A 24370-nucleotide genomic window follows, 5' to 3' on the forward strand; every position below is an offset into this window, starting at 1 on the left:
AATATTGAATAGTTTGTGAACAATTTTAAATAATTTTTATAAGAGTAATATAATCTATTTGTGATCTTTTAAATCCAATTTTAGTTTTAATTATAATTAGTTAGATTTAACTATTGGAATGTAATTTTAGAAAGAGCACGGTTATTTTAGTAGCAATTATTGTATTTTAAAGAAATGCAATGAATATTATGAAATTTTGAAAGTATTCAATAGTAATTATGTAAACAATCTTAAAAAATAATTAATGGGGTAAATTTAGGGAAAAAAAGTTACTTCTTCCTAAGAGAGTTTTTGACCAAACCAGAAGCCTTATTTTTTTTTTCTAATTTACTATAGTTCTAACAAAAATGCTAAACTAATTAATATTTTTATTGCTAGATAATTTTTTTCTTAACTACTGAAAGATTAAGTTAAAATAATTTATATACATAAAATGCTAATTAGTTCAAAGACACAAAAATTCTAAACTGATCAGCATTGTTATTTAGGGATAAAATGCCAATTAGTTTAGTCCATTTGACAACAATAAGTTTAAGAAGTGATCTATTTTGGTAATTAAAAAATTAGAACAGGGCTAGTTTGGTCAAAAACTCTTTTAAGAAAGCCGTAGATTTTGGGTTCCTCGGAACAGATGGTTGTCTCGCATGCACGTCTCCGCAGCCCTGAAGAGCCCCGTCAGGTGAAATATCTCTCTCTCCCCCTCACTGCGCGCCGTAGTAGATTTCTCGCTCTGCCCAGGTGATCTCATTCTCCTTCTCCCCAATCCCACTCCCATTCTCTACAATCGGGTTCTTGATTTCTTGGAACAGAGCGGTTATTTTTCGATTGGATTCGTTGCCTCAAGTCTGCTGCTGACTTCTAATCTCTGGGGGTGTGGAATGGGATTAGGTTTTGTTTTTCTTGATAATTTAGAGAAGCAACTTTCGCGATCATTAGATGTCATCTTTTTTAGCTAGTTAGTATTATCAGTTGACTTTTGGGATGGTAATTTTAAGTACTGCAGGAATGATTTATCTTGGATTTGTCCTCAATTGGGGTTGGTTGCAAAGAATTATCGTCGGGCATTGTCGGACTTTAATTGTGCAGTTCTAGTAAGTTGTTCATGATACATGAGGATTGGGACATTGTCAAATTTAGTCTTGGCTTAGTAAGCAGTAGTTCTCACCTGGTTACATGGCATAATGCTATTTATCAGTTAATCAATGGCAAGAACAAAATGCAATTTTAATATCAAATGGATTCAGCTTGTGTCTTGAGTGTGCTTTTAGAGATCCGTGCTTGTTGTTTCAGATGGAATAATATTTGATTGCAGTCAATGTTGATCAATAACATTGTGGTTTAAGAAATTTTGTGTCTTTGACTCAGTATTTGTAATACTTCTCTTAACGTTGTTATCTGATATATATGATAATTCAGATGTAGGCCCTTACCTAATTTTAACTGTTTTGTGATAAAACCCCATACAAAATTATAGTTTGTTTAAGATAAATCTGGACATAAATTAGCTATAGCATATAACAGATATTTTGTCTTTCCATTCTTTGCACCACCGTTTACTTGAAGAACAATGCAACAAAAATCTTGGAGATTTTGTTTACAGAGGCTAGTATGCTTGAAAACATGGCATTGCTTGTATCGTGTTGCTTTTAGTGTGATGCTTTATAAGTTGGTGATCATACATTACCGATGGACTCTTTATTAAACGACATCTTTTTGAAGATGGATATTGAAAAAGTCATTATTAATTATGCCAGACTTTTTATTTTTGATGTTTTATACGATTTACCTCTCTTATGGTTAATCTTTTATGAGCTACATCAATTTCAAGTGACATTTGTAATTGACGTGACTTTTATATGATAACAGGTATCATATAGCTGAGAGGTTATGCGACCCTTGTAGGAACTTAAAGACTGCACCAGTGATAATAAGCAGACAGCCAGGGTCAGGCCACAAGTCACAAATATGTTCTCAGATGAAAGATGTGAATCTTACTTTCTTTTCTATGGTGAAAATTTGCTTTCAAATGGAATGCGAGCTTTTCTATATATACTTTACCTTGTATACTGCTTCTTTGGATTATCTGCTATCACTGCTCGATTTTTTCGATCAATGGAGAATATTGTCAAACAAACTCGACAGATAGTGGATATAGATCCTGACACAAATGATCAGGTCGTTAAATATGAAAAAGTTTGGAACTACACCATAGCAGACATTACTCTGTTGGCTTTTGGGACAAGCTTCCCACAGATCTCTTTAGCAACAATTGATGCAATTCAAAACCTTGGTCAATTGACTGCTGGAGGTATGGTATTTGTAATCTCATGTGTTACAAAGTTTTTCTTAATTTTTCTCTTTTTTGTTGATTAACTGATAGAAGAACGTTTGTTTGCATATTGGTTGACACATATCAATATGGTATCTATTAGTCAGTCCTTAAATCCCTTTTGCGACTATGTTGCTCCATCTGTAAGCGTTTGCCTGGAGATAGTAATATTGTTTCATTAATTGCTAATAACAAATGTTGAAGGATTCATGTTCATTCACATTCCCATCAAAATCTATCCTTCACGAATATTTTTTTATCAGTCAGTGATTACAAATGAAACCACTTATAAATCAGGAGTAAATGTATCAAGAGCTTGCTTGTTTTGTTCTTGAAAGTAAAACACCTGATCTTTTTTCAACAATGACATAAAAGATAACTTTGTGTTTCTTCACTTTCTTGTCATATTCATCTCTCTCTCTCTCTCTCTCTTGAAGTATGTCAAATTTATAGTAATGCAATTGTACATTGTTTTCCTTTTTTGATATGCTAGATAGCTTGATCTGTAGGTTTAGGCCCAGGTACACTTGTAGGTTCTGCTGCATTCGACCTATTTCCTATCCATGCTGTCTGTGTGGTCGTCCCGAAAGCAGGTTCCCTGAAAAAGATATCTGACTTAGGCGTTTGGCTTGTTGAGCTATTCTGGTCTTTCTGGGCATACATTTGGCTGTACATCATCTTAGAGGTAACTTGGACATATTCTGAGGACACTTCTTCATTCTCTTTCTTCGATTTTAGTAATGCAATTCTTGTAGTTCCTTTTCAAGTTCCTATCAACTTGCATACAAATTATACTATTCATTTCTATGGGTTTTTCCTTTGTATATCTACCTACATGTGGTAGAAAATCTCTAGTCTGGTCCTGCAAATCACTTTTGTGAAGCTTTTGCTGTCTACAACCTTATACTAGAAAATGATGAGTTATTACTCTCCATGGTCCAGGTGCAGTCGTTAGGTCAAGCTCTATGGTAGGTTAAAACTCCATACATCTTTCTTTCTCAGGGCTGCACAAGACATTATTTTGGAAGAAATTCAGGCGCCACTTGTACCCTGGGACTTTGTCATGGGATGAATGAGGAGGCTTGTAGCATTACAAGTAAAAGAAACTACCTATGGTATCCTGCAGTTGTGAATACATTTTATCAGTTAGAAGAACCGATCATAACCTCATGAAATTAGTATACTCTGTTTACCCATTTATTAGCATATGTGGAATAAAGTACAACCAGTTAGCAGACTCGACATGTATATGTATGTGATGTATACTTGACATGTATATACAAAAGAAAGTTTGTATTACACTTGTTAGATAAACACAGACTGGAATTCTCTTCTAGAATATCAGGGATAAACACCATGGTCCTGTGAATTCTTGCAGATAGCACAAATAAATCTGATATTAAGGGTCTTGCATGTATGGCTGATGATGTATATACCTGCATCCCTACATTTCTAACCCATGTTTGATAACATGTTATTTAATTGTCCTCTTTCAAATCTTTTCAAATTCTTGTTCAAGACTGAAGCAGAAGGCTGGTGATTTTTCTTTCTCGTGCATGAAAGAATTGAAGAAATTATATGTCCTCCTTAAGGCTAGACAAATATTTGTGATAGGACATTGTGATACATGCTACGATATATACACTTAGAGAATCATTTTTTTTTTCACTAACTTACATGTATTAGTTGTGTAAATGATGTAACAATGATGCACTTAGCCACAATTGTTTATCTGTATTGCTACTAGGAATGATAGATGTGTTATTTTTTAACATGAAGGTGTGGACACCCAAGGCGATAACCATCTGGGAGGCCTTATTAACAGTTCTACAATTTGGGTTGCTTCTGCTTCATGCGTACGCTCAAGACAGACGCTGGCCATATCTGTCTCTTCCACTGTATGCTTCATGTTCTAATCTCCGTCTTTTTCTTCCATTCAAGGTGAAAACCTACTGTGTTTGGCCAAAATGATCTTCACGCCAAAAAAAAATATCCAAATAGATTTGTTTCAAGACTACATACTGGTCTAGCTGTATTTTGCCAAGTAAGATACCCACCTCATTGGCCGCCTAAAAGACTGTCGGTCCAAAAGTTGCGCTACTTACAAAGTTACAAGATACAAATATAATCGCCAAATAGGATGGCCTTAATGCGTGGAGTTATTCTTTTCAGTAAATCAGTGAACAGATAGCTGACTAATGTAAAGTAGAGCTTTTACATTTTAATTGCTGAGTCGATCAACGATTAAAGGACACCATCTTAGTTCCATAGTCTCTTACTTGAATCCTGCTCCTATTGGATTGGCTTGTGGTTGAATGAAATTGCTAATTGAAGTGATTGATAATAAGAAAAGCGCCAAGCATATTGGGGCAGAACCTATTGCATTGGATGTCTGCTGATTGGATTAACATTTTATTAAGCATCCATGCAGACTTGGCGTCTTACATGGCAAAACTCACCTTGACTGGTGTATAGTTTGAAAACCAACCTATTTGGGTGTCATGTTGCGGCAGGAAGATTATTATGGACAACAACTCAAATCTGGCTATTGTCAATTAATCTTAAATAAAGTCCTTTATTAATACTTGCTGCATGCTATACTGTAATTAGGGCCGCAAATGGCAGGCCAGAAGATTGGGTTCCAGAAAATAGTACATCATCTGATCATTGTGACAAAGAATGTGATGATAGCTGTGAGACATTTCAAGTAAGCGATGGCCAGGAGAAGAGTGTTGTTGATATATTTTCCATCCATTCTGGTAAGGAATGCTGGTAGGGAACTCCTGAAATCTTGCCGTTAATAATTTCCTGTAGGAGTCATTTTAAACACTTTAATTAGCTGTGATAGACTAACAGTTAATATGGAAAAGATTATCTCCATTTCTTTATTAAGGCATTAGAAAACGAATGTTCTATGCCTGCTTGCCATGATTCAAAAGGGTGTGAAAGATGTCCTTTATGTACTTATATGCTAGAAATATGATTTGATCATACTGAACTTGAAGATAGAGCATTATCTAGCAGAAAGCAGCAGAATTTCTATAATAGGAACATTATTGAACTTGAAGCTTTACTCATAGCTTATGGAAGTACTATTGCTATCTCACAAAGAAAAGATCAATATTCCAAGAAAATTAACAACAAAAAAGCATAATTCTGTAGATATGGTATGTATACTCATCTTAATTAATTAACAAATTTACCATGTCTAAACGCATATAGAAGAATTCTTTCAGGTTAGTTACTTGAAAGAGCTATCCCATGAGCACTTCTTGTTTCTCCTCTCTGAGAGCTTGATAATGAAGTCAATTTTCTTGAGCATAAAAATGAATCCAATTTCAACTTTAGTTGTGAACTTAGTTTCTTTTTCTAATCGAACTTGTGTTTGAGGTAGTCTCATTTTATCTCTGCCTTGCCATTCACTTTTCTACAGAAGATGGGTCTATCTATCTAAATTTTTTTTTCACAAGAGAATAATTTGCAGGTCTGGTCTACCAAAATGTGCCTGATGATGATATGGCAGAATCTTCTGTACTGAAGCATATCAAGAGGAAAAATGTCAAGGAAGATTTGGATGTAGGGTCTGTTTGGAGGCAACAATTTGTAGATGCAATAAAGGTGATTTTTAGTTTATTAGCTATCATAAAATTTGTTCCTTCCAATGTATGATCTTTGTTGCTCTATGAATGCAAAGAGTTGTCTATGTGTTATTTATTAAGCTTGTACCTGTAAGAAACTGTGGGCAATAAACTGTCCAATTTTTCATTTTCGTTGGTTCTGTTACTTCTGATGGTTTCTATCATCTTTTCTAATGTATTTCTAGTTCTTGTTGTCATAAAGGCTGAAGCAATCTTTATCTTCTCTATATGGTGTTGTTAGGACTCTTGTATTGCCAAGAGGGTATTTTGGGATTTATTGTCATCAGTAGCAAAATACCCATCATTAACCGGGTCAACTGATTTTTAACATGGCGTAATTCAGGAAGATACCATGCTGTTCCTTATGTTCTCTGAATTATGTTGATGCAATCTAATAAAAGACTAATTAAATTTGGTGTTTTGCCCCATGGAAAGGACCATCTCTTAATTTTGTTTATTTACTAGCATGGATACCAGAATTTAAGGTGGAAAACTAGATATGCTGAAGTTTTTAAGTTAGTGGGAACATCAGAGGCAGCATATATTGTTATGCTCAATAATAGAGAATTAGACCTAAGGGACTCTTTTTCATTTTATTTTATACCTTTGTAAGTGGTCACATATAGTTACAACCCAACTCCTCGTACAGATGCCAATAGTTTTCGGCAGTGGCCATCTCTAAAAAAGCATTTATTGCCTTCAGTTGGAGAGCATTGAATCGAAGAAGACGGATTGCATCTACTTAAGAATGGCAAGAATATTTTGGCAATTAATTCTTACACCATGGAGACTGCTATTTGCTTTTGTGCCTCCTTGTCAAATTTCTCATGGATGGATAGCATTTGTGTGCTCTCTGATTTTTATTAGTGGAATAGCTTATGTGGTTACCAAGCTTACCGATCAGATAAGCTGTGTCACAGGTACCTTTTTTTGGCTTCAAAAGGTTGAATTTCTCTGTAGTTTCATGCGAAATTTATTTTTCTTGGTATATGATTTTTTTTTTAATGCTCTCATACAGGAGTGAATCCTTACATCATAGCATTTACAGCACTGGCCAGTGGAACCTCATGGCCAGATTTAGTTGCAAGCAAGATTGCTGCTGAGCGTCAAGTAACTGCAGATTCTGCTATAGCTAATATCACCTGCAGGTTATTATTTGAATTTACTTTGATTATCTCCGGTTGCATATTTGGAGACTAACAGAATCTAGAGTTAATGATCTCTGGAAAAACTCATACAAACATAGAATTAGTGTTACTGCACACCTGTATGATGACAGTAGTCCTCGCTTATATCATTAATGTAGTAGCATAGATTTCTGGTGCAAAAAAGGACCAAAGCCTACTACGACCTTTAGGAGTTTCTAGCCAAGTCAAATCCTAGGACCTTGGAAGAGGATGCTGCAATGAGTTCAGTTCCTAAAGTTTTAAGCTATTGCCAAGACGGGTGGGATATGAATGATGCAGTAGGATCTTAATGATGAAAATTAGAAAACAAGACTTATTTCTTGTTATGTAAATTCCTTTTCTCTTTTTGTTTGAGTTCCTTGCCACTGCATATCTGGAAATTGCATTGCTAGGCATATGAAACAACTAAAAAGAACCTACATAAACGAACCTGTATGATCCATCTGCGTGAAAATGGAATCCTTTGTTGCCATTCCTGACTCTCTAAGCTTCATGTATTATGTCTGCTCTTGTCTTTTTTCTTCCACTTGCATTTGAAGAAAACTATCCTTTCTTCTTTCCTTTATTCCAGCAATTCAGTCAATATTTACGTTGGCATTGGCATTCCGTGGCTGATCAACACAACATACAACTTCTTCGTTTACCAGCAACCGCTGCACATCCAGAATTCAGGAGGCCTCAGCTTCTCTCTTTTAATCTTTTTTGCGACATCAGCTGGTTGTGTTGCTGTTCTGGTACTCCGACGTCTGATCCTCGGTGCTGAACTTGGTGGACCAAAGCTGTGGGCTTGGATGACGGCTGCCTACTTTATGGTTCTATGGTTAGTTTTCATTGTTCTCTCTTCTTTGAGAATTTCTGGCATAATCTAAAGTGCATTTGTATACCAGATTGTAAGGGTCATTAGATTCAATAATCCAGGTTATTTTTTGTGGCCTTTTTGAGATGCTATCCTTCTTTTATGATATCTCCACCCATAGCTGTATTTTGTGTCGGATCTGATTGTGTTCTTTAGAATACCTGTGTATGCATTTGACCTGATCTTACATTCCTTGAAATATTTTTTAGATGGTAGTTTCACATTAAGAAAATGCAGTGCTGAATTATAACCAACCCAGGAGCACTGTAAGGAATGAAGAATTGGGGTCTCGAACACCTCTATTCTAATATCTATATCCAGAAAAAGATAAATGAAATATTCTCTCTCTCTCTCTCAGAAATTGTCATAGAATGTTGACCATAAAGATTTGTTAGTTTGATTGGAAGTACTGGTTGCTCTGTTTTTTAAGAGTAAATTAGTCTCTTTATTCCATAACCCAACTTTCTCTCCACAAAATCTGAGAATTTTTTAGGGTAAATTATCTTTTTATATACATTAGATTTTAGGAAAAATAGTGTGTATAAAAATATAATTTTGTTGTTTGGTAGATCCAGGGATAGAATCTTGTTTCAACTAATGGTATGTATGGAATTAGGTTGACATTAAACTATCGTTTACTCGTAGAATAAGCATAATTCTTCTAGTATAAGCCTCGTTATACTTCTATATATTTAAATAATAATTTATCTTAATACTAAATTACTAATTCATACTTCTCTCTTTTGTTAGCTTCTATCTAATATTTTTTTATTCGCCCATTGCTATTTTATCATTGAAAAATTATCATTTCAAACATTTTCTTTATCCATTTGTTAATAAAATATGATACAATCATGTACTAAAATATTTTTATTTTTTTTATTACATTAAGTGTAATAATTCCACTACCATAGCAATATACAACCAAACACCATAGTAATTTAAACCAATATAAGCTCTCTTACGCAAGTTTGAAAAATTAGTATATAGTTAAACTAGTATCCAGAAGCGACTAAGTGATTTGATAACTTCCTGACATTGTTTTACAATTTGATACGTCAAATGATTCGGTAACACTAGCAGTGCTCAAGAGGAAAAAAAAAGGCTTATAATATTTACAAATTAAGCCCTATCTTTTTACAAATAAGTCATATTTGATATAGACTTTACGAGCAATGACTTGAAAAAAAAAACAGTGAGATGGCTCGAATCAAGCTAAATTAGCATCGGCTCGAACCCAATCAAGTCAAGTTTGATCACATAAGCTTAAGCTTGGCTCAAAATTATATTTGAACAGAGATGATCATAGCTCGGCTCGATTCAAGTGTATGTACATTTGGCCATTGCTATTAGTCTTCTCCGTCCTTCGACATTATCTTCCTCCTCCGCGGCCAGTTCGACTCCTAGGACTTCGGCTCGAACTTGACTCGAGCTCGATGCAGGCTTAAATTAGACTCGATCCAAAAAGTCAATGGGTCGAGCTTGGTCACTTAAACTGGGCTCGAAAAAGCCGAGCTTGACCGAGCCTAAACTTAGGCTCGACCCGATTCCAAAATTTTTTAAGAATTGAAAGAAAACGCCGCCCGCTCCTTTTTCTTGTTTCTCTCCCGATCAATATCGAAGTGAGAGAAAGAGAGAGGACGAAGTGGAGTGAGAAGAGGTGAGCGTGATGCTTCACGAGTTACTCCTCGCGCTCCTAGGATTCACGGGGGACTTCGTGATCGACGAGAGGGAGCAACCGGAAGCCCTAGGTTCAGATCCTCACCAGATCCCCGATGACTATGGCCCCACTTTCAAGCTCGCCCCAGATCTCTCATTCATCCAGCCATCCGAGAGGTCCGCAAATCTCGTCTCTTTACCCCAATTTTACTGGTCCAAAATGCTGTAGCATTCGTTCAATTGTAAGCATCGATTTCAGTAAATGAAAGATTGTAGCATCGGAGTTGATCTAGAACTTGTCATGTTACTTGGATTCAGTTTCTCTCTCTCTCTCTCTCTCTCTCTCTCTCTTCTAGCAATTCTTAATTTTTTATGATGGGGAGAATTTATTTCAAAAAGCATGGTGTTATGCTTAGCGGCATAATGTGGGCTGAATGCGCTTAGTTAATTTGGAGTTAGTTCTATTGCTTCAAGTCTAGTAGCGCATGTTTATCTACTAAATGTTATGTATTCATTACTTTCCCTAATTATGAAATTGCCTGTTTCCTTTGCAGGAGTGTTATAGAGAGGCTCATCTCATTGGGATTTTACTATAGGGAGCTCAACCGTTTTGCGACTAAGTCTCGCGACTTAAGTTGGATTCAGTCTGCCGTAGATGTTCCATTAAGCCGAGCAGATAAATCTCAGAAGGGAAAAGCAAGAAGGGGAAGCTCTTACCGGAGGGCGGTCGCTAACGGCATTGCTGAGATTTTGGCAGTATACCGGGCTGCTGTCTTGCAGGTTGAGCAGAATCTCCTGTCAGATCCTTTGCCCATCTTGGCAACTGTCACTCAGGGCCTCAACAAGGTCTATTTTTGTCTTCTTTTCATGCTTCCTTGTGGACTAATAAAGAATTTATACAGTAAAATTTATTTCACATGGAACTAGGTTGTCAAAACCTTTTAGTGGGTTTATTGCTAATACCAGCACAACTTGGTTGCTGTATTTATTTGAAAATTTGCTCGATACTGACTGGCTATTTTCTCTAGTTTGAAGTTCTTTTGCCTCCTCTTTATGAGCTCATCCTGGAAATGGAACGCGAAGATATCAGAGGAGGCCAACTTCTCAACCTTTTGCACAAACGTTGCCATTGTGGAGTCCCTGAATTACAAAGTTGTATTCAAAGGTACTGACTTGGTAGACCTTGGGAACTTGCATATCTTATTTCTTGTTATATTCTGTCTTTAGCTTGTGGATAGAGTAGTGTTATAAGAGTGAACCATGGTTTCTTAATTATTTGGAACTAAATACAAGTAGAAGTTCCCAATATATGCTTATGTTTAAGTTGTGAAATTAGAATTAATTGCTACAAAGTTGCTGTTACTCTACTGTATATGTCAAGTCTCTTTCTACTTCCGTGCATCAATATTGGTAGATCACATTTGACATATGAAAGCTTTTTTATCTGCTTCCATTTATTTGAGGAAGTCATCCCCAGCATCTATGATTGCTTTGCATACTCATTTGTATATAAAAGAAAGCATTTTGTTTTTTGCCAGAGTTTGAAGTAATTCTTGTTCCTCATTAATTTTCATGTGAAAAAGCATAGGCTTTTATGGCATGGACATCAGGTCATGTATAACCAACTTGCATATTGGATGGTTTATGGAATTCTTCAAGATCAGCATGGCGAATTTTTCATTCAAAGGTACTTTCATTTTGAGAAGCTTAATTTGTATATCCATGTAAATTTTGATATATACATGAAGTACTTCTCTCTATGTCTGCTCTTTTACAAATGTATATCAGATTGAACTGGCATTCTTTATAGATTTATCACATCATGATATGCGATGAACATTTAAATGTAGAATCATAGAGTCCAGCAAGGTTCACTTTAGAGTTATTTCCTTCTTACCTCGCATCAGACACTCCTCGACTTCTCCACTTCTATTCTCATTCATTGTTCTTACTACACTATCCCATTTCCTTGTACATCTGTCTCTCCGTCTTTGTGCCTCCTTGTTCCCCTCCAAGTTGGTTGCCACTCACATGGCTTCACCATGCGGTCCCTAAATTTCTTAAGGTCATTTAATTTGCCAACCACATCTTTTATTGTTCACTCCTGTGGCTGCCTCTCATTGAAACCCACTCAAATATTCCCATGCTGGTCTTTCCACTAACATTATTGTTTGAAATACCAGCAATCTTTCGTAACTCATACCACAGACACATTAAGTGGTTAAAGATCTTTTAAAAATAGAGGACATTTTATTTAGCCTCCTGGAGAGCCATTTTCATTCTCCCATATATATTTATAATTTTTGGCCTGTCCTTGATAAACTATCAATACCACAATCCATTTCAGAGTTGCTATATTGGTAACTTTGATGCCATCAAACTGACATCATTATTGAAATCATAAGTGAAATGAATGGCCCTGCAATGTGCTTATTCCCTTTATAAGCACAAAATCCATCTTCAAGTGCTAAACATTGATCAGACTGAGAGGACTATCTGTCAAATGATTAGTACAGTCTTCTGAAGAATGTTGGATAACTCTTGGTCATGGACAATGTTTTCTTTTTTTCCTTCCTGTAACTTTTTAGTTTGTTTATCTGTATATACACCCTATATATTTCATCATACTTTGCAGACAAGATGACAGGGATGCGGAGAGTGAATCATCTCGTCCTGATGTAATTGAGAAGTTGATGCAGAAATCAGCTGATGATACATCTCTAATTGATTGGCACTCAGGATTCCATATATCCTTGGTATATCATTTCTACCCCACTCATGGTACTTAATTGTGTTAACATACATATATCATTTGTGAACAACACAAAAACAGTTAGTAGTTCATGATAGATAGATATCAATAGTAATTGTTTAGGTGGTCATATGTTTAGGTTATTACCTTTGTAATTTAACCTCTATGTAAATTCTAATATTTGTGCAGATTTTGTTGAATTTTGCTGAGTAGGTTAGATTATTTTCTCAACCTAATTGAAATATACACATTGTGGATTTGGTGGGAAGTTATATATTTTATGGGTACTTTTGCATGTAGATTTTCCCTTGAACAAAAAAATTTCAAAGAGAGGTTAAACCAGTTCTCTTAGAAGGACATCCCATTGTATCAAGTGCTCTCCAGAAGGCACTTTTTCCTTCTGCAAGATCTGCTTGATTACCTGCCTATTCATGTGCCCCTTTTTTTCTTGATATTCTCAGTGATGCAAAAATAAGCCACGCATACATTCCAATGAAAAGAAGAAAGTTACTGATAAAATTTTGGAATTGTTGCTTTGATTTTTCTCTATTTTCTTGTTTGGCATGATTATTCATCTATAGATATCACGCTGTGGGTTGTTAGATGCATTGGTTTCATGACAATCTTAATGCAGGACATGGTACCAGAATATATACATATGCGAGTTGCTGAATCAATTCTTTTTGCTGGTAAAGCAGTAAGAGTTCTCCGAAATCCTAGTTCTGGTTTCAAACTACAGGAAACCTTTACCCACAATCCAACCCTGAAAGAGTCTTATAGAGTTCAAGGTTTTCTAGGAAGCTTTGCTCCTCCAAAAGATTTGTCTGGCTGTTCTGATCTGATTGCAGAAGAATTACTTCCCCAGTCCGAGGCTGATAAAATTGATGCAATGCTTCAAGAGTTGAAGGTTTTTGTTTTGTGAAAATCTTATTTAGCTACCTTTTGATGATACTCATTACTCAAATTCTTTCATTTTTTCCAGCGTTCATCTGAATTCCACAAAAGGCTGTTTGAATCTGCTGTAAGCTCAATTCGCACAATTGCAGCAAATCATTTGTGGCAGGTTTTGGCTGTTCTTAATCATGATTCTTTTGTCACACTTTCATTATGCATCATTTATTTTCTTCTTTTGTCATGGAAGCTTGTGGTCATACGGGCAGATCTGAATGGCCACCTGAAGGCTCTTAAAGACTACTTTCTATTAGCAAAAGGCGATTTTTTCCAGGTTTTGAGCCGTCATCTTCTTTCTCAACTGTATTTGTTTCTTTCTTCAACTTATTTAGGATTTAGCTGCAATGCTTTTATTTGATAAATGTCAAATATATGTTCTTATAAGTTATAGCCTTTTTGTTTGGTAAATGTCAAATATATGTTCTAATGAGTTATGAATTTTTTATTTGATAAATGTCAAATCTAATATAGTGTATTGATATGCGATAATGTAGTGGTAAATGTCAGCTGACTTTTGTAGTTCCAATTTAATATGCGTTAGTGTATTGAAAAGCGGCAGCGGGTGGCAGACAACCACCCTACTTCGTAGCGACTAGGTGAAAGGTATGGCCAAGGCACTAATATATAAAAAAACTTAAATGACCATATATAATATATAATATGTTACGAATGGATTTGCTAGAATTCTTCTTTTCTTAGAGGAGTAGCATTGAGGCCTAACTATAAATTTCTATATTAGAGACCCTATACAATTGGGCCAGAAGAAGCCCATAGCCCAACCTAACTTTTCTACTTTGTAGCCCAATTTACCCTTGTACTCCCGAACGTTCCAAAAACCATTAGAGAGATCAAATTCCTTAGTCTCCTTTAGTCTGGAGCTCTCCTCTAATGACTTTAAAATTCCTTATCCTTCCCCAATTCCTTCTGCAATCTAGGGTTTTCCTTTCTCCTATCTACCCTAAGAGCTTTCTCATATTCTCTTCTCCGTTGGCCGATGAGGCTAAAGCCAAGGGCGATGCTATCTTCTGTTGGCCGCTTCAATGAGGCCATTGCTCACTTCTCCGATGCCGTTGCCCTCGCCCCTTCCAACCGCATCCTCTTCTCCAACTGATCCACTGCATATGCCTCTCTCCATTGCTACCCAAATGCCCTCACTGATGCCAATAATACTGCCGATATTAAGCCTGATTTGGCCAAGGGATACTCGCATCGGTGGCGCACACCTCGGCCTCAACGACACTGACCTGTCAAAGTAGGCTGCCTGGCCCGCCTAGCACTTTTCAGCACTAAGAGGGCCCGATAAGGCAGTGACTGCCTTCTTCCAGTGCCTTTTCTCTTAGCAGGGTGGCTGGTGTGTCACCTTGCCAAGGGGGTCGCCAAAAATGCCTTTCAAGATACTTATATGCATCCAAGGAACTGATCCCACTTTTTGAAAATATAGTTATTCTTGGATGAACATGTACTCTCAATGTTCTTATTTTGTGCATCCTTAATCAGGGTCTAGTCCCCATTTTCTCTCGACAAAAGAAAAGGGTTCTTAACTTCTTATTTTGTGCATGTTTGCTACTTATTTACTTCATGCCCATTAACAACACATACACTTCACTGGTTCTGTACATTATGTATATCCTGCTAGTTTATGTTGTTAGCCAAGATCTAGTAAGTTAAATTTGTTTGCTCTTGTTCCAGCATATCTTTTGAACCACTAAGTGATTATGTGTGAGTGTGAATGTGCATGTGTTACAGCTTTTATCAACTATTTGAGAACTGTTAATAATCCAACGATTGAACACCATGAGCTCTTTTTTTATGAAAGCTGCCTTTGACAGTTAACACATAGGGAATCAACATGAATCAATAAATTCTCAGGTGGTGTCTTATTTCTACTGTTGTACTGGGTGAAGCTATATTTTCTTCAACCACTGTTTTGCTGATTCTTTCTAGCCTGTAAACAATTTTAGTCCATAGATTGTCTTTTTGTTGCTCTGTTGGGTGGTTCTCTATAAGGGGTATGCTCATGTGATAGCACTAAGATCTTTCCTTTCATTTGTGCTAGCATTTACATGTAGATTCTATAATAGAATATCTACAGAAGAAGGGTTAATAATAGAATTTTCTGCAACATCAAATTTATCTAATCACCTTGAAATGCCTTAAAAGAAGATCTTGTTATTGTATTCATATACAGGTTTGTTATTGTATTCATACCTCATGAAATGCCTTATAAGAAGATCTTGCAAATTTAAAAAGTCTTTTCATTGTTGAAAATGTTTTTCTACTCCATTTCTTTTGATATGGAAAATTCAAAGAGAATAGTTGACACGCTACATGATATGATTGTGCATAGCCAATGTTTTTCATAATTCTTATGGTTGCGATTGTATATGTTTTGCTTTAGTGTTTTCTTGAGGAGAGCCGTCAGTTGATGCGTCTACCCCCTCGTCAATCTACTGCTGAAGCAGATCTTATGATCCCCTTTCAATTGGTAAGATACTAAGATTGTATCATCTACTAGTACAAAGTGTAAATACTGTATTGAACTCTTTTATATGTATTCATTCTGTTTTTTTCACATTCAACCTACTGATCTTAGACCAGATATAATACTTTTGACTGGTCATCCCATGATTTGTCTGTTTTTAAGAATATAAAAGCTGTTGAGCTTATTTGATGCAGGCTGCACTTAAGACTATAGGTGAAGAAGACAAGTACTTTTCAAGAGTAGCATTAAGGTTGGGACTATCATATTTCCTTGTCCCCTGCAAGTATTAGTCTGTCATATTTTTTGTTTCAAATGCATTCTGAGTTTACTTTCATATATTGCAGAATGGCATCCTTCGGATTTAACATGGCTGCCTCTCAAAAGGGTCTTCCAAAATCGAAGGCTAATGCTGATGGAAACTTGGAAATTCCTTTGCAAGGAAGAGCTTCCTCAGAGTTGTCACATGATGGTTGGGATGGCATTTCTCTTGAATACTCTGTTGAGTGGCCATTACAACTTTTTTTTACTCAAGATATCTTTTCTAAGTAAGTCTCTTATTGGCATAACATACAAAGTATTATTGCTGACATGCTTGTGTATTGTGAGTTGTGATCGTACAAGCTTAGAATTGCAATTAAGAAGGATCCTTTTTATCTTAGATTAAGGGTCCTTTCAGAATAGCAATTTTGTGAAGCTCTTTTCTTGTTTATCTCATGTCTAGAGACAGTGAATCTGGTCCAGGTATCGCAAGGTTTTCCAGTACTTGATTAGACTGAAGAGAACACAAATGGAATTGGAGAAATCTTGGGCTGCAGTAATGCATGAAGACCATGCTGACTTTGCTAACTACCGGAGGGATCGCAGTAATAGCTCAGTGTCTCAACTGCGTCGACAACGTTCTAGGCCAATGTGGCGAGTGAGGGAGCACATGACTTTCTTAATCAGAAATCTACAGTTTTATATCCAGGTAGTTGCTAGGAACCATTGTTTTCTTTCACGTCATTCTATATCTAGCACTTTCATTTTTCTTTAGTGCTCTATTTCTTTAGTTTGTATAGAGATAGTTTGTATGGAGAGATAATTGACTGATGATTCATGGTTTGCATATCAACTGCTTTTGAGCCTGAACTGTTTGATAGTGTCACTTATAACCATAGATAATGTGCTTTGAATCCTTAAATATCAAACACATCTGTGTGATAAAACATCATCCATTAAATCTTCATCATTTGGGTTGATAATATTTCACTACGGTGTTCATGAATTACCTACTTCATTAATTAAAACCTGTACAACCGTTGCAAATGATCATGACTTGCATAACACTTTTGAGAAGTAAATCTTTCACGCTTTCTGGAACCAAATATGAACAAAATTAATTTGATTATAGTTTGCAAGAATTAAGTTGATTTCAGTTTGAAATGAATTTCATTATTTAGAAATAAATGGAACTCCATTCATTTTTATTCTCTGAAAAAGGTTATGAGTTCATCTGAACATATTCAACTTTCTCCTTTACCTTGATCATATACCAAAAAATTCGTTGATACCTAATGATGAGGACATCGAGCCCAACAATGTACCAGACATATGGATCTACATGTGTAGATGGAGTTGCACCACTTGACCGATTTCACTTTGGCTTGGTTACTAATGTGTCATTGGGTTTTAGTTAGACTTTGATTAGTTGTTTTATGCCTTTTTTCTATTTTATGGTATTTTCGGGCTAATTTTCAGCCTATTAGTGGTCGGGTCTATCTTTGTCTTGTTTTGGTCTAGTTGGGTCCTAGTTCACTTAGGGTTTACATTATCACTATAAATAGTTAAAAGACATTGTGCTTAGGGACTTTTTGATGAAATAAAGACACGTTGAAGCTTTCTCCAAGGGTTTCATGAAGTCCCCCCCCCACCCCCTAAGTGTGAAATCGGAACCCTCGAAGCGTGAAATAGGGTCTTTTTCTGTAGATCTGGTATCTTCTTTTCGTTCCATCTGTGTTCTTCGATGTTTCAGGACATCGCAAGACTTTTACAACTCCTTTGAGAAGTTGACCTTTCATATATTTTGATACAGATCTAATCCTTTGGATTAGGTTTCATATTTTATCTTTATATCTGGTTTCACCACGGGCTACTAATCGTGGATCAGATTTCATCTTCCCATTATTGCGAACTCAATTGATAGGTATAACAACTGGTAACATCATTCTGGATCTCACACCACATTTTGTTATCCTTGGATCACTTGTTGCTAGTAATCTTATCCCCTACGCCAAAATATCCGTTCTCACATTAGCCTTTCCTTCAGTAACCTTTGCTAGAATTTTCTAAAACCTAATTTTCTACACTAGAACCCATAAAATTGCCTATTTTGTTAGCCTTAATCTACCATCTTCTTTATTAATTATTTGATCTCAATTTTGAGTGAAGAACCCTAGTCAAAGGAAGTTTCCATGCTTCCAACAATGTAAGTCATTCTCTTAAAAACAAGTTATCTTGCTTGTAACCATATACTATAACATAGTTTCACATATTTATTTGACTAGCTTGCCTTTATTTAAGTTGTTTATTTGCTGATTTCTCTTAGTTTAGTCAACTAACTTGCACATTTGTCCCACATTATCTAGTAAATCTATTACCACCTGCCTTTCACTATATTTATTTTCCTTGAATAACTTAAAGGGCGTCGATTAGTGTGGTGATAAGGGTTGCCTTGCATCCAGGAGGTCATGGGTTCACATTTTAAAAACAAACCTCTTTAGAGATGAGGGTAAGCTTGCATACATCTTCTATCACCCAAACCCCACGTAAGCAGTCATTCGGATGCCTTTATATATTTTCCACAAATCAATTGTCTGCACCTTTGGCTTAACTACTACTGCAATCATTATCACTACCATCGCCATTATGGTGCTAATGATGTCGATGCTAGTGCTCATGCTTATTGGACTTGGCTGTATGCATGGTTATGGGACTTCAAAGAAGGAAAATGTTTAACCTGGTTGGAGGAGAAAGCAATACATTTCATGCATTTATTTAAGCAAGTCAAACTATGTTTAACAGGTGTAGTGAAGTGGATCCTGCGTGAGCATACAATAATTGCTTTATTCTTCAACAACATTTGCATGTTCACATATAGCATGGTTTTCACCTAGGAGTTGCCATAATTCACCTAGATGGCTAGATCTTATAATTTTAGTGTATTCGCATTTAGTAGACCACTTTTTGGAATTTCTCAACAGTAAGGCATGCATAGTGAAGATCAGCATTTCTCTTGGAAACTTTAATGCCTTGTTTAGAGGAAATTGTATGACAATTTCCTGTATCCCAGCATATTTTGACTTTTGAGTCCCATCATGTCCTGGAGAGATCTATGTTACCTTAAAGTTTGTACTAATGCACGATGGAGGTTGCAATCTTTATTTTTGTGCACTCTAAAGATTTACTGTACAAATAAAATAGCATAGCCTTATGTCCCAATTAATTGGAATCTGCCACATGAAGTCCTTCCAGCCATTCAATTGATTTTCAGTTACTGTCCACATCGGCTCAGGGCCTTAAGTCTCTTTTGGTCTTCCTCTTCACTCTTCCCTTTGTACCACTTGAATTGAGTCTCTCCTCCATAAAAAGGAATAAGAAATAGATCCACGTCTTTGGCTCATTAAAAGAAATTCTACTTAATTTGCCTTGAAAACCTCTTTTAGTATCTAATTAGATAAGGCATACATCAAGGCATATGTTGCATTTTTCATAATAGTTGTGTCCTTTCACATGTTAAGATGTCCTTGTTATGTATACCTACTCTTTCTTTTGGTTATTTGAGAAATTAGCCAGGTATATCCTTGATTGGTCAGACTTTTAGTCACTTAAAGAATTTTTGTTTTTTGCAGGTTGATGTTATTGAGTCCCAGTGGAATGTTTTACAAGCTCATGTGCAAGATTCACATGATTTTACAGAACTAGTGAACTTTCACCAAGAGTATGCAATTAATTTTCTCTCCATACCCTATAATAGTTCATTGTATATTTCCATCATTATTTTTCTTCTTTATTGGTTCTGAATCAGTTAGAAGGCCTTATCAATGCCTTAAAGTTGTAACATAATATTATAATTCACCTTTCCTGAGGTAAAAAATAATAATTAAAAGCTGTAAGTAATACTATGCTATACAGCCCTTATCATGAATAAATACCTACAATAAAATAGTGTAGTAATCATTCAACTATTTTACTCCTCAAGAAGGAAACCTGGCATGAGAGGAGAATGAAAATCAGCCATGCCATTTATTTTAGTAAGCTACAGTGCTAACTTCTAAGCACATGCATGACTACCGATTGACAAATAACATCTTGGCAAGAAAAGTTCTGTCATTGGTTGATGGACATTTGTAAGGAAAGAGATTTCTTGCAATTGATCTTGATAAAAAATTGAGTTCTATGATGTTGTGCTTAGGCTTTGCTAACTGTAAAAGACTAGAACTTTTTGCTGGAACAACCTGCAAGGAATAAAGTTGTGTTCTTGCATCTATGGAGTACAAGCCATAGAATTCCCTATATAGCTGACTATATTTTAACGAATGCTAATTTGATTTCCCTCAAACCTTATTTCTTTCATTTTACCAAGTTATTTTAAGTTGCTCTAAAAAGGGTTTGGGAATACTTTATGCCCATATGCCTAATTGAACTTACACATGCTTTCAACAAGTTCTATTATCAAAGCTATATTGAATGATTCTAGAATATTCTCAATTCTGGAAGTTAATTTTGGTAGTATCAGGAACTGACAAATCCATGTGGGGAGAAAAAAAGAAGAAAAACTATTATGAGAAAGGAGTTATTTCACAAGTTTTCAGCTGTATTCTGATTTGAAAGGTTAAAGAAGAGATAAAGAGATATACAACTGAGATACCTATTCTTTTCTGTTGGAAGTTTCCTTTTTCATTCAGAATTAAGATAATAATAACATAAGAAGATATGCATTACCATTTCCGCAGTCACATCAAGCACCTTTCTCAATTAGTCAATTTCCTACATCAAAATACTTATGCAACATGCATAAGTATGAGCTGGTATAGCAGGAGTCTCACTCCATATAGGAGGTAAGGAGAATGTGCGCTTTACTATTATGCCATGCACTTGGTGATAATTCAAGAACCTTGCATGCTTTCATATGGTAGATTCTGAAGCTTGTGTTCATACTTCAACCCATTCACATTTCAATTCACAATCATCCTTTTATAGAACCTATTTGCATTACAAGTTATCATTGTCTTAGGCCTTAAGAATAATGTTTATATTCTTCTTTTTACATATGATGGGATATAACATTTTATTTTGTATTGCCTGCAGATACTTGTCAGCTTTGATTTCGCAATCTTTCTTGGATATTGGATCTGTGTCTAGAATATTAGACAGCATAATGAAACTCTGCCTGCAGTTTTGCTGGAACATTGAACAGTATGAAAGTAATTCAAATTTATCTGAATTGGAGCATATAACTGAGGTAATTCAGAAGCTGTTTTGTTATCTGAATATAAATGGTGATACTGGCTTATGTTATTAGATGCATTGCCCATCTTATTTCTTCGTCTTTGTGGTTAAATTGAGGGACCATGCACAGAAAAACTAAATGGAGTTGTATGATAGTTATTACTAAGAGGAACTGCAGAATTGGGGCTTCACTGAGGCATTCTAATGCACTTAATGGAGCAGGAAATAATTTACTTTACATCCTTTTCTCATTGGCTGCTTGGTAAGTTCCACTTCGGATCACGTGACGAAGGCCTCTTGCGGTATAAACCCAGCATCCGTGCTGTAGGAGCCAGCGAGGTTTAGTGGCTGGTTAGGGGCTTGATCTGGATTGTGGGGATTCCGTAGGTGGAGGTACATACTCCTAGGCATCTAGTGGTGGTGAAGTGCTAGCGGTGATGAGGTGGCACTAGTAGGGATGGTGGTGGTGGAATGATAGGAACGGTGGATAGGGTTTAGGGCAATAGTAGAGGGAAGAGAAGCGGGAGAAGTGGGCTGCCCCTAAGAAACTAGGGTGGAAGGTCGACCGATGGGTTAGAGGCGGCGAAGCATGGGTGGGCTGTGGCCGTGGATAGAGAGAACGAGAGAGGAGGCTAGGGCAAAAGAGATAAATCCATTAGATGAATAATTACGGTGCGCACCACAAAGTTATATAGGTTGCTACCGTCAAGCCGGTTTGGCTAGCCCACCCGGATTGGACCGAACAAGTACGTAAAAACAAATACTACTATTGGAGGGACCAAAATACAATAAGCAAATAAGCAGCAAATACAATACAATAAAGGGATCCAATCCCCATGCTCTCGGCCCAAGGCAGCTCGGCTTGATCCTTGCTGTGTGTGACAATTGTTCAGATAAAGCCATCATATTAGCTGCATCTTATATTCAATGGCTGATATAAGATTTGATAACCTTTTATCTTCTTTTTGAGTTATTGACTATTATCACAACACTATTCTTCATACCATATCAGAATTGAGATGAAAAGTAAACGACTTAATATTTCTGAGTTTGATAAATTGCTGAGCGGTTATGATGGTTAATTGTGTACGTTTGCACCATGATTTACTGACCTTTCACATCCTCGTACCATAATATGCAATAATAGCTGCCATCACTTTGTCTTGTTATGAGGCTATAGACACCAAGGATAATTCTATTTCTAGAAACACTAGGCCTGCTAATAACTCTTCTAACTACATTAATATTTGATTCGATATGCTACTTGTGAAGCCTTGCCTTGACTTTCCATCCATTACTCGTTTATATGGTTTTATCGTTTAGTAGCATCTTCAACAAATTTGTCCGACAGGTCCATTATATAATGTATCATAAACTAAGATGGATCTTCTTTTGATTTCGATACCATTATGACAAGCAGTAGTCAATTATTTTACCTATGACAAAACAAAATGTGTTTATAGTACGCATATTACTGAATGACACTGGAAGTCCTATGTATTCAAATCTTGTGACATCTAATAACTCCTATTTATTCTCACTGACACCCTAGTCAATTTCAAAAAACTTATCATGGAAAATTTTGGGGGATTTGATCAAATATTTTACATAAAATCACCATAGAGGACTTGTTTATCAATTTTGAATTTACTCTATTGGTGATGAGAAGGCTGGCTATCGGCCATACATGCTGGCATACAAGTCCCATTTCAGCTTTGCAAGTACGTGGAAGTTGAATACAGGCCCATCATTTTTCGACAGGATTATGAATCTATGATGCATCTTTAATTTCTTAAACATTCTCCAAGTTGACTCAAATCAATCCGGAAGTAAATGAGTCATATATGTGTACACATCCATGGTGAGTACAACTTCGATTGAGCTTGAGCATTTTTTAACAGGATCAAAGATTTTACCTTGCCAGACCTGGCCATATTGCAAGCTCTATCAGCAACACTTCCAATGCTTCATACATTATAATGGTTTCATGTCATTCATCAATGCATTACAAGTGCCTTGTATCATGAAGTATGAGTTGAATCTTGCACTTTTTCCAATTGAGAATTTCAAACAATTGCTAGAATTACTTTTGAGCTTCATATGGTTTAGACAAGGTTTACAATTATATAGTTATCCTCTACTCTCTTATTTATCATGATCTTGCTACTTCAGGAATTCAACAAGAAGTCCAATTCCTTGTACACGATTCTAAGAAGTAGTCGTCTTGCTGGAAGCCAACGAGCACCTTTCCTGAGGCAATTTCTTATGCGCTTGAACTTCAATTCGTTCTTTGAGGTAATATCAGAATTGTGGATATTAGTAAATCTACCAAATTTGGAAATATGATGGGCATTTTCTCAACTGGTTTGCTTTTTCACCAACAGGCCACTGCAAGAGGCGTGCTGAATGTAGTCAGGCCATGTTCAACCGCTGCTACTGTCCAGCAATAGTAAGATTTTTGGTATAGTTACATCTGAGCAGATGCCGTCTCTAAAATGGCAACCAGTTTATACACAATTATATGTCTATTTGTTTATGCCAATTACATGCCTATTTGTTCAACCAAAGCAAGGAGCTTGATACCTGGTAGACTCGCAGAGCCAGTTGCCTGACTAGTGCTTTTTATTTATCATTGTAGATTCCATTAAAGATCCAGCAGCATCAATTATTTAACCTGAGTGTCATGGATTGATAAGTATATATATATATATATATATTTTTTTTTTTTGGTTCGTGTGACAACTTCAGTTTCTACCTTTTGTTACTTTATAAATAAAATATAAACAAATCTAGAACTTGTTTGAAGCAGCTTCTGTTAAAATGGTAGCACAGATGACATTTGAGTCTCTTAACAATAGTAGGATGTGCACAGTATACGGGTTGCAAATTGATACATTTGTTGGTCCAGAGGACGTTGTGACCTCTTAAATGTGGTGGGCTAGGCTACATCTCAGCAGGTAGTGCGATACAAAAGTAGGTTGTTTAAAGAGAGCATCAAAATCTAATCTGATCTTTATCAATTTGCAGCG

The 24370-nt window shown here is 36.1% G+C and overlaps 2 protein-coding genes across 8 annotated transcripts; both read left to right on the plus strand.

Moving 5' to 3' along the window:
* The first annotated feature begins 624 nt into the window (after positions 1-624).
* LOC140799319 (magnesium/proton exchanger) lies at positions 625-8095 on the plus strand. Of its 7 annotated transcripts, none has more exons than XM_073153600.1 (10): positions 647-888; positions 1004-1091; positions 1867-2308; positions 2839-3014; positions 4109-4227; positions 4940-5088; positions 5814-5947; positions 6671-6887; positions 6986-7115; positions 7726-8095. In XM_073153600.1, exons 3-10 carry the CDS (start codon positions 1966-1968, stop codon positions 8021-8023), a joined length of 1566 nt encoding a protein of 521 aa, XP_073009701.1. In that variant the 5' UTR covers positions 647-888; positions 1004-1091; positions 1867-1965; the 3' UTR covers positions 8024-8095. The 7 variants fall into 7 exon arrangements, with proteins under 7 accessions (XP_073009705.1, XP_073009703.1, XP_073009706.1 ...); XM_073153601.1 differs by having other exon boundaries at positions 647-871; XM_073153603.1 differs by having other exon boundaries at positions 662-679.
* Positions 8096-9544: 1449 nt separating this feature from the next.
* On the plus strand, positions 9545-24014 carry LOC140799390 (gamma-tubulin complex component 4). The gene is made up of 16 exons (XM_073153719.1): positions 9545-9846; positions 10224-10515; positions 10698-10834; positions 11258-11356; positions 12305-12425; positions 13056-13328; positions 13404-13484; positions 13563-13646; positions 15771-15857; positions 16049-16104; positions 16199-16399; positions 16596-16821; positions 19742-19830; positions 21201-21354; positions 23514-23636; positions 23726-24014. Exons 1-16 carry the CDS (start codon positions 9680-9682, stop codon positions 23789-23791), a joined length of 2256 nt encoding a protein of 751 aa, XP_073009820.1. The 5' UTR covers positions 9545-9679; the 3' UTR covers positions 23792-24014.
* The last annotated feature ends 356 nt before the right edge of the window (positions 24015-24370 follow it).

This window comes from Typha latifolia, chromosome 12 (assembly GCF_019914945.1).
Source record: "Typha latifolia isolate L0001 chromosome 12, TyphaL0001v2, whole genome shotgun sequence".
NCBI classification, from domain to species: Eukaryota; Viridiplantae; Streptophyta; class Magnoliopsida; order Poales; family Typhaceae; genus Typha; species Typha latifolia.